General features: G+C 46.0%; 1 protein-coding gene across 2 annotated transcripts in view; it reads left to right on the top strand.

The window, feature by feature from the left end:
• The window catches only part of LOC118209661 (transmembrane protein 135-like), an 85231-nt gene continuing 74209 nt past the window's right edge, over positions 1 to 11022 (top strand). Inside the window, exons 1-3 of one of the 2 annotated variants that reach the window (XM_035385207.1) lie at positions 3 to 190; positions 2569 to 2696; positions 7671 to 7763. In XM_035385207.1, the coding sequence (XP_035241098.1) occupies positions 50 to 190; positions 2569 to 2696; positions 7671 to 7763 (362 nt within the window). In that variant the 5' untranslated portion in view covers positions 3 to 49. Of the gene's footprint in view, positions 191 to 2568; positions 2697 to 7670; positions 7764 to 11022 lie in introns of both variants that reach the window. The other variant, XM_035385208.1, reaches the window with a different exon arrangement.

Consider the following 11022-nt stretch of genomic DNA (forward strand, 5'->3'; position numbering starts at 1 on the left):
GGCATGGTCCCGTGACCGCGGCTCTACAGTCTGGCAATAGCGTACAAACATGGCTGCCCTCAGCAAGTCTATTCCGCACAGCTGCTACGAAATAGGGCATACATGGAGCCCGTCGTGTACGCTTTCATCACTCCAGGTGACAGCCGGAGCTTTGGAGGTGTCCTTTAAAATATATGCACCCTTATATCTCGTAAGTTTAAATGCTTCGTCTAAACCGCTACAATTTACAAGAGAAAGGCACTTAATATGAATGCAAGAACTGTTTGGCTTCTTGCATCGATTGGTATTCACTGAACTGCATTTGAGTGCAAATGAGAAACATTAGCCAGCTAGTTGGCTAACTAGATGCTGTGTTTCGTTTAGTTTACCTAGCTAAACTGCAAAGCTAACGATGTGACAGTGTTTAAAATGCTATTACTGAAAATGCATTCTTTATTACCTGCTTAGAATGTATAAGTCATGAGGCTAAGATTAGCCAGTTTAATCGATAGATAGTCAACTTTGTGTGTATGACTCGTTAGCTATGCTACTGACACTTGACAGCTAGCAAGCCAGTGGCTGGACGGGTGCATTTTCTTCTATCATAGCTAGCTAAGTTACCATTGCTGTAATCAAGAGTACTGCGCAATAATTGTAATATGTTATTTATGACGTGACAACCTCTTAGTAGCGGACTAGAATAAATACTCAGTTGTTAACATTTCAAACCCAGAAAAAGAGATCCCGTTTGGTTACTAACATAGCAGGTAGCTACGTATAGGGTAGCTAGCAAATTGGATTTATAAACGTACGTGTATACGTTGGTAAGAACCAATTAAACCATTTGGCCAATTAACCACTTTAGCGTGAAGAACTGTTTTATACTGTTTACTAGCTGGCTACCAATTAGTATTATTTTGGAGAGACTTTGGCTATTTATCATGTAATTATGCAGCTACTTCAACATCAAAATTAAATGGTATCATTTTTTTTTTTTTGGTGTAAGCTTTTGCTACCGTTTATGTAAGTGATACAGCGGGCCATGTAATGCTGTCTTCTGTGTACATTACCGCCACTGTATTTAGCTTGGTGGCGAGACAAGAAGTCTGGCGGCTTTGAAAATGTCGTTGTGGTTGCTGACACATAGCCAACCTGCCCCTAATATTTCAAATTCAGCTGACATTGTCACTGTGTGCAACGTGAAGGTGGAGTTACATTACATTACAGGCATTTAGCAGACGCTCTTATCCAGGCATCAGTTCAAAGTTCACGGTCGATGACGTTGTCACGTATGCAAACCATTATCCAAAGACCTCAAGCGTCTTAGCCAAATATCAACGATACTCTAGTAAATTTAATATTATCACGGGGCGTTTTATAATGAGTATCACTGAAATTTGAATGTCAATAAATTGTAGTTATAAAACTAGTTGGTGTCAAGTTTTGTCTTTTAGAACTAACAGTACTAGCCTATACTTGTAATGTCCGCTTGTCTAATTCTGTACATTGCATACCCCCCCTTCTTGAAAAATATCCGTTTCATCTCAGTGTGACCGAACACCTGTCCAGCAGTTAGTAGAAAAAACTGCAAAGAGGAAGTGGTAGCCTCCATCCTTATTAAGAAGGATTCTGTGCAGGTGTTTTCGTTGGTTAAGCCTTATGTTTATAAAACTCTATGCTGTAAGTATTGTCCGCTCATTATAATACTTTACAAAAGAATATGTTTCTTAAAATAATCAAAATCTTTACCACAAACCATTAGCTGTTTCAAACAGTTGAGGGGGGATACAATTCTTATAGACCTACACCAACACTAGGCTAACTTGATTCGCTCTGGCCTTCAAATGTGGCATATGAATGTCCTTAGCTAATGGTAAGTTCACGCCCTGTGACTCAGTGACATCGTAATATGTGACTTTGGTCAGTGAATTATTTTCAGCCTTTTATATGTGAATGGTATCTGCCCCTAGTCCATGGGGCCGACTTACTTCCGTACACAAGCCTGGAGTGTTTGCGTGAGGGCGCCCCCGTGTCACAGTGCGTGCAGACAGAGAGAATGTGTGCGGTCAGGGACAATGCTGGGAATGTGCTCCACTTGCACACTGTACTGCATCCTTGTGACAACAGTGAGTGACAATGTAAGACTCATCAGACTCTACAGGGTGCTCTGTGCTCGGATTGGTGTGTGTGTGTGTCGGGGGGTGGGGGGGCAATTGAAGGGGAAAATGCCCTGTCAACTGTTTGGTTGTAAAGCTGAAAAGGGAACTGGGTGGGTGTTAATTGCCATGCTAAGGGGAAAATAGCCTTGAATAGCATTTTGATAGCGAGTATTGCAATTTCATTGTGATGTTAAGTGAGGAAGGACGATCTTCAGATGGCATCATGCCATGGGCAGTGTTTCTGTAATTGTCTTTTAAAATACAAAGGACTGGCCCTATTCAGCTGGTATGTGGTTTGGGGATGGCTGGATACAGGTGTCAAATGATAGCTATAGACTGCTGCTGTTATGAGATTCTGTTTGTTATTCAGTGAAAGCTCTATGTTCTAGATCACAGCCATTCTTAGATTCCACCTGGTTTGTTTTTTTAGATTGCGGCCATTCTCAGAAGACGGAAAAAGGATTACTACTTGAAACGGCTGTTACCGGAGATTCTCCAGTCCACTTCATTTCTGACTGCCAATGGAGGACTTTACATCGCTTTCTTCTGCATCTTGCGGTAGGAAGTCCACCACCATTCATTTGTATTTATATAGTTATCTGAATGCTTGTGTATTATATATGCAGTAATCATTCATTATTTATTCATCAGTATATTATAAGAGATAGAAATAAATGCTTTTCATAAAGGTTTTTCGTGAAATGTCAGTATTTGAGAACGCTTACCTCATATACCTTGCTAAAGGGTACAGCAGCTGGGAGTCAAGCCCACAACCTTTGTGTTACGATTCCCTAAACATTATGCTACGCTGCTCCCTGATTAATTTTAGTGACTGCCAAAGTCAATGTGTCTGAAAGAATAGTTAAAAAGAAAGACGAAAGGCTTGCATGCGTTTTTTGACTTAACGCAAACTGTAGGGTGGTAAACCTGTTAGGAAAAGTGAACACATCACAAGATGCATTGCCGTAAACCTGGGTGGCAAAGCCGGGCGATTATTTTGAAACAGCTAATGGCTGAAACAACTTGGAGCAATTAGAGCAGCATTTTATATGCAGCATTATGACTGAGGTAAAAGCCTTATAACCTTTCTGCACGGTGGAGGTCTTGGACATACCAAGGCACATAAAGACCTTCTGGAATCATAAACTTTGCTCCTTTGGTAACTGTTCTAGAGATTTTCTCTTAATGAAGGCTTTGTAGCAATGCAGAGATCAAAGGTGTTGGAGGGCTTGGGGATTTGTAATGACGGGATTGCACACCTCCCACAGGCAGGACCCATGCTAAATGGACATTGATCCTCTGGTGGTACTGAAACTAAACAACAGCTTGAGAACATTGGTTCAAACAAGACAGCCAGGTTTTTCTGGATATTATTTCAGTTTTAGTGTACTGGCCTGGACAGTGTTTGTCTCAGTTGAAGGATATTTTACAAACCCACAGAAGTTTTTGTCGACCTGCTAGCCTGGCCTGCTGGTATGAGAGCAATCGTGAGATTATGGGTGAAGGCAAAAAAAAAAAACTTCTTATAACTCCAAAGCAACAACTTTGTTTTTAGAGACGGTACAAATGAACATAATATTTTTATAGATTTTACCATAATTACGAAGATAAATATATATTCTTTTTTGCTGGTGGTGTTAGGTTTCATGCCCACAGGAAGTGGTTCCAACCTAAAATAATATAAGATGTCAATTTTAAAAGACTAGTCACATAATGTACATCCGTTGCTGTATAAGCTTGGGCTTGGAGCTCTTTGACATGTATTTTCTTGCTTTAGCCCACAAACCCCCTATTGTTTTATCTCTGCCATTTAAAACCTGACAGGTCATCAGAAACTCTAAATATCTGAAATATTCTTCATCGCACACAAACACCTGCCACTGGGCCATTCGAAAACATACACTAAAACCGAAACTGTCCCTTTAAGGGCATCGCTGAGCAAACAACCTCCAGGCACCAGTAAAAGTGCCTAAAGCTTTATGTATACAGTGTGAAAATAACACTTGAATCATTATCTCAGCTGTCGCAAGGGGCAGCCCTGGGCCCAAAGGGTATGCATTCTTAAGTGTTTGACCTAATGTACCGAAATGTGGGGCTGTGTGGACCTTGTGACCCCTGTCTGTTCTGAGTGGCCCTGCCTAAGGGCAGAGCTGCACTGCATGTGTGGAACTTTAAATGCGGCCTGGACTGGTCCCTGGGGAGTAGTTTACCTCACAATGGCCGTTTAACAAGTATAGCTAATCGGAGCTTGAAATTGACATGCAGTTTATTGTAAAAGTTAACATTTGATAAATAAACCGCGGTGGAAGTGTTTTCTTTGCTGTTCTGAGCTCACATTATGTAGCCTGAAGGCTGTTGCAGTCCGAGCCAACTATTGGTGGACAGACTATTGTATAGTTATTTTTGGCAGTTCATCTTTTAACCACTGAACCAGTCAGAGAACTGCATTGCACAACTTGAGGATGTTTGAGCTTCTTATTTATAGTGCATGAAAAAGTATTTGCCCCCTTCTTGATTTCCTCTATTACTTCATATTTGTCACACTGAATGGTTTTTGATCGTTATACAAAATGTAGTATTAGACAAAAGGGAAACTGAGTAAACAAAAAAAACATTACTTTTTTTTCATTTATTTAATGAAGAATGTTATCAAACACCCATGTGAGAAAGTAACATGGTTTAGTTACTCAGTCATAACTGACTGCAGCCTGCCCTGTTGAATCGAAACCATACTCATATTGAACCTTACCACTACAGGTAGTCACCACAAGGTTTCTACAAGCACACAATACCACGATGAAAGGAAATTCCAGAAGAGATGGGGAAAAAAGTTACTGAAATATATTGGTCTGGAAAGGGTTGCAAAGTTGCATTTTTAAAGCTCTGGGACTCCACCGAACCCCGGTGAGAGCCATTATCTCCAAATGGAGAACATTTGGAACACTGGTGAATCTTCCCTGGATTGGCTGGCCTGCCAAAATTTCTCCAAGGGCACAGTGAAATCTCATCTAGGAAGTCACAAAAGATCCCAGAAGAGCATCCAAAGAAGTACAGGCCTCTCTAGCCTCAGCGAAGTTCAGTGTTCATGACTTCACGTTAAGAAAAAGGCTGGGTTAAAATTGGATTCATGGGAGAGCAGCAAGACAGAAACCACTGCTAATCAAAAGAAACAGCAATGCTCCTCTCACATTTCCAAAAAAAAGTACCTGGAGGATCCCCAAGCCTTTTGGAGTGATATTTTAAGGACAAAAAAGTGGAACTTTTTGGAAGCAAATGTTTTATGTTAAGCAAATGCAGCATTTCACATCATACCAAGTCAGAAACTGTGGTGGTAGTGTGATGGTGTGGGGATGCTTAGTTGCCTCGGGGTGTGGACGACTTGCCATTATTGGAGGAACCATGAATTCTGTTCTGTACCAGAAAATTCTTGAGGAATTAAGGTAATCTGTCCATGAGCTGAAGCAGAAGCGTAATTGGGTTATGCTGCAAGACAATGATCCAAAAGACAAAAGCAAGTCCACATCTGAATGGCTGAAAAGAAACAAAATTAAAGTTTTGGAGTGGCCTAGTCAACGTCCTGACTTGAACCCAATAGAGATGCTGCGGAAGGATCTGAAACAAGTAGTTGATGCATGGGAACCTACCAATTTATCTGAATTGAAGCAGTTCTGCAAAGAGTGGGATAAAATTCCGATGTGAAAAACTGATATCAAATTATAGGAAGTGTTTTGTTGCAGTTATTGCTCCTAAAGGTGGTGCAGCAGTTAATAAGTTTAAGGGGGCAATTACCTTTTTGCATGGGTGATATGGGTGTTTAATAACTTTTTTAATTAAATAAATGAAATAATAGTTTTCAAATGTTTTGTGTTTACTCAGATGCTCTTTGTCTAACATTACATTTAGTCTAAATTTCTAAAACTATTCAGTGTGACAAATATGCAGTAATAGAGAAAATTCGGAAATCAAATACTTCGTCATGGCACTGTAAGTTAAAATTGTCACAGAAGAGCCACCAGTACTGCTTATAAGATTCAGTCACAAGCTAAAATCCAAGTAAAGTTTAAGGGTTTCATTCATTCATTCATTCATTCATCTATCCATCCATCCATCCATCCATCCATTGTCTGTACCCGCTTATCCTGGTCAGGGTCACGAGGGATGCTGATGCCTATCCCAGTGTGTATTGGACGAGAGGCAGGAATACTCCCTGGACAGGTCACCAGTCTATCGCAGGACAGGGTTCATTCAATGACACTCAAATAAAAACACAAGCATATTGTTAGCTGCAAATGTTTAATTATACCATTACAAGGACCTGTTTTAAGTGAGCATGTGGAAAGGACCTTCAATCTTGCCTGCTGCCCCCGTTAACCTACAAGGGTTGATTACGGATGTGAAGTGTGGACAATGTCTGACCGCGTGCGTTTTGCGCCTTTTCCCTGAATCGCGACGATAATGAGTGAAAAAATCCCGCCTGTGTTTTCTCAGCACAGGCTAAGGCCAGAGTCAGGACAGGACCCTCAGTCTTGCTTGCCTGGTCGCATCTTGTTAAAAATGGTAATGGATACCAAGAACCGCTAGCCCTGAATCACTGGGGAGCATCTGATTGGTGTGTAACGAATTGAGTTCCCCATTTCCACTGATGAGCTGTGCCCAGCCTTGCTCAAGCTGGAGTCTGACTTGATACAGTATGACTGCTCCGCATTCCCCACAGCCGGAGGTGTAGCACACAGAGTCGCGCCGAATGATGGCATCTGCCCAGACTGAGATAACTGCCTGGACTTCGTCTGCGGTTCCAGTCTGAGGTTCCAGTCTGAGGTTTTTCCCCAAACAAAATGCGCTCTATTATTCCTGTCTACCTCTGTGATCAGCCATGGCAGGCTTCTCCTTTCTCCTTCCCATCTACGCCTCCTCACGTTTTTTTTTTTTACCGCAGACACCCGATGGAAGCATCACAGTTTGTGAGCTTGCTGACTCAGCCCGTGGCTTTGCTTGCAGTGTGCTAGCACTGGCAATGCTGTTGGGTTGTGCTACTATAGGTTAGCACAGCAAAAAAGACAATGGACAACCACCCAAAACCTGGCCTAAACCAGCTCTGCAGTGGAAAAGGGGTACGATGGATCTAATGCTAACAGTGCAGACAATTTGTAAATACGTTACGTCCAACAAAATGCTTTTCCTCGAATTTTCGCTCACAGAACCATACATGGTTACCCTTTTATAGAATGAATTGCAGAAGTAGCTTGTTAAAAGTAACAGGGGGAGTTGTGTTTCTTTCTGTGGGGCCCTGCTTGGGGTTCGTAGGCAGGGCTTCAGGCTTGCGGCGAGTCCCGGGTGAGGTGTTCCCAGCGCTCCTGAGAGCATGGTACGCTAACCCGAACTCCTGCTGTAAAAACACAGCTGTGTTAATGGATTCCATTGTGCCTATTAAACGCTAAATAGCACAAGCCTTTCCTGGATAGTGGAGTGCAGTAAATGTTGAGTCCACTCATTCTCCCCTGCTCTTTTGTGCCCCCCTCCCCCCCCCTTCAGGAGACTCCTGGGGCGCTTCTACTCGTGGTCGGCAGGTTTCGGGGCCGCGCTGCCGGCCTCTTACCTGGCCATCCTGATCGAGCGAAAGAGCAGGTGAGCCCGCCATTCTCCCCCCGCCTGTCCCGTCCCGTCCCGTCCTGTCCACTTCTGCGTCTCTTGTCCTGTCCTGTCCTGTCCTGTCCTGTCCTGTCCTGTCCTCTCCTCTCCTCTCCTGTCCTGTCCTGTCCTGCCCTGTCCTGTCCTCTCCTCTCCTGTCCTGTCCTGTCCTGTCCTGTCCAGCCCTGTCCTGTCCTGTCCTGTCCTGCCCTGTCCTGCCCTGCCCTGTCCTGTCCTGTCCTGTACTCTCTGTCCTGTTCTGGCAGGGCCAAAGGAAAGTGAGCGGCAGGCAGGCTCCTCTCCTCTGCTCTCATGCTGACAGGTGTGTTTTGCTGTTGGGTTTTTCATACGCAGTGAGGTGCACTCCAGACGCTCTCTTGTCTCCAGGCTTAGCACTTTGTGATGATATTTTGGGTAGGGCTACATTTTAGATGTGCCCTAACTTATCAGAAGATGCCCCCAAACAAATTTTTTTTTTAAAACTTGTTAAAATTAAAAAATCTTGTGCATTATCCAGAATTCACTATAGACTTTTTGCAGGGAGCAAAGCCACTCAAGCAGGCTAGTGATTGGCCGCATGTGATGGCTCTGTCTCTTACAGGATTCCCCGTTTTCTCGTTCCGTCCCAGGCCTCTCACTCCGCACAAGGCACGCAGAGGGCAACTTTCACACCGGGACAGGAATTTCCGCTCTTTGTCTCATTTCGGGTTATTTTTATCACAATTGGAGTTGCTAAATGAAGTCGTTTATAAAGAGAGAGAAGGAACAGGGGTAGGTGGGGGAAGGTGCGGTGCTGCGCGGCCAGAGAAGCGCTCTGACTGGCGGAAGGCCGGCCCCTCTCCCCCAGGACGGCCAGGCGGGAGGAACCCCGGAGAGGGCCGGCGTTGTTTATGTAGGGGGGCAGCTGGGGGAGCCGGCAGGGGCCCCGATAGTATCAGCCCGGCCGGGGCCCAGAAGGGCTACTTTGTTGGACTGCGCTGCGCTGTCATTTCCCACGTCAGCCGTCGCTGGTCGCGGGGTTAATTGGTATTATCAGCGGACGCGTTCCTCCTCTGAAGAGTCGGCGAGCAGCCGAGTTGAGCAGCGCCTGATAAGCGGCGAGCCAGGCGCTGGGAGAGCAGCGGGGCCGGCGCTGGAACGCTCCCCGCCGTCCACGCCCTCGCGTGTCACCGCGGGAACCGGCACCGGCAGTGCTCGGCCCGGCTGAGGAGGGGAAAAAGCTGGATGTTCACACACTGCACCGTTCAGCAGGGATCCCCGAGGGCCTGAACCCAGCCTGACCACTCAGTGACAGACTGCTGGCGTGGACTCCCACTCTCTCTCTCTCTCTCCTTCCTTCCTTCCCTCGCTCCATCTTTCCCTCCCTCCTTCCCTCCCTGCCACACAGCTGGGGGGAGGCTCTGTCCCATGTGGATATAGAGGGCCCCAAAAACTCATATCATTCTGGACTGCTACCGCACACCCGCTCTCAGGAGAGAAACCGCTCCCTAAACCAGAACTCTCCCCCTCGTGGCACGTCCACTCTGCAGGCTGCATCGCCAACTGGAGACCACAGATTCCAGGAATATAATAAAATGAGAAGAAATTAGATTAATGTGTCCATTGCAAACCACTGACGCACGTGTGCTGTGTGTGTGTGTGTGTGTGTATGCTGTGGGTGTGCGCTGTGTGCGAGTGTGCTGCGTGTGTGCTGTGTGTCTGTATGTGTGTGTTTGTGTGTGTGCTGTGTGTGTGTGTATGCATGCACTTTGTGCGTGTTTGTGTGTGTGTTCATGTGTTCAGCTTGTGCACAGAACTCATCTCGGCCATGTCAGTGTTCAGTGTGAGCTTGAATATTAGAGCCGTTGATGGGCTGAAAGGGTGAAGCGGCGTTCAGTGGCTCCCGTCTCCCTGGCACGCGAGACGCTGGGCGACATGCGATCTGTTCCCAGGCATCTCCCTCTCGCTCCCCATCCTCTCGCACATCCAAGAGCCGCGCCGAACTTTCCTCACACACTTTTCAACAGCCTGGAACAGGCCAAGACCCTCAGCATTAGCCTGGCTGTCAGTGAGTGACTCCCCGTCTCCAGGATACGGTTACAGGTCACCATTGGAGCCGTTGCTGTGGCAACATTAACTCTCCAGGTCACTTTCCTTCAGCTGCAGTGTTGGGTGTGCTTCAGATTTAAGACTGGGGGTCCCCAACCCCCCAATCCTCCCCTCCCCACATCCTGGCAGTGTGCTGTTTTTGTGTTGTTACTCAGGACATTATTGACTCATTAAATGCATTAATTACACCTGGTTTTCTGGGTCTGAATTAGGTCTAGATTTTCATCTGCAGCACTGTGCCATTATCAGGAGTCCTCGCCTTCTCTGGCCCTGCAGAGCTGTGATTTTTTAAAACGATATTTCATCGGATGGAAGTTTCACACCTGCTCCGGTCGCCTCCCCACAATAAAGGAAGCTTAATTTCACGATTCTTTATTTTTATTTATTTTTGAAAGCCGACAGTGGCGACCCCCCTTTTGGTGCCTTCCTGGAGCTGGCGAGCCGGGCCCGGAGGGGGGGCCTGGTGGTCCGCAGGAAGAGGCTGGGCGTGAGAGATTAGCTCCAGCGTAAACACCGCCGGCTCCGCTTTATTTTTCCAGCGTCTTTATCGCAGCGGCGGACAGCGGAGCCAGACTCCCCTCTGCAGCAGCCCCATGCCCCACTGTCTGCACTGGCTCTGACGAGAGAAGTGCCAGTCAGGGTTCATACACACGCACACACACACACACAGACAGTATATGCACACACACACGTATACTGACCCATACTCACGTACAGTGTATGCACACACACATGTACATAAACTGACCCATTCACACATACATTATGTACACACACACACGTATGTGTACCACACACAAATACACACACATATGCACACACACGTATACACACACACACACACACACACAAAAGCACACTGACGCATACACACATATATGCACATGCACATGTATTGACTGAGAGACACCCCAAATTTGACGCTCGTTCACAGAAGCACACACACACATACTGTACCGCCGCTCAGCCGCGCTCTCACAGACCGGAGGAGGCCCGCTGCTATCTCCTTGATCTGCCTGACCCGGCCTGCTGGGCCCGCGGCCTGAGAAAGGCTGCTTTTTATGTGCCTGCGCTGCGTCTGTGGAAACCATCGGCTTCCTGCTTTTGTCATTCCCCAGATCCCTGCAGGACCGCGCAGCCCTGAGTTTTATTCCTCTCTTCCGTCGGG

Source organism: Anguilla anguilla, chromosome 12 (genome assembly GCF_013347855.1).
Source record: "Anguilla anguilla isolate fAngAng1 chromosome 12, fAngAng1.pri, whole genome shotgun sequence".
NCBI lineage: Eukaryota > Metazoa > Chordata > Actinopteri > Anguilliformes > Anguillidae > Anguilla > Anguilla anguilla.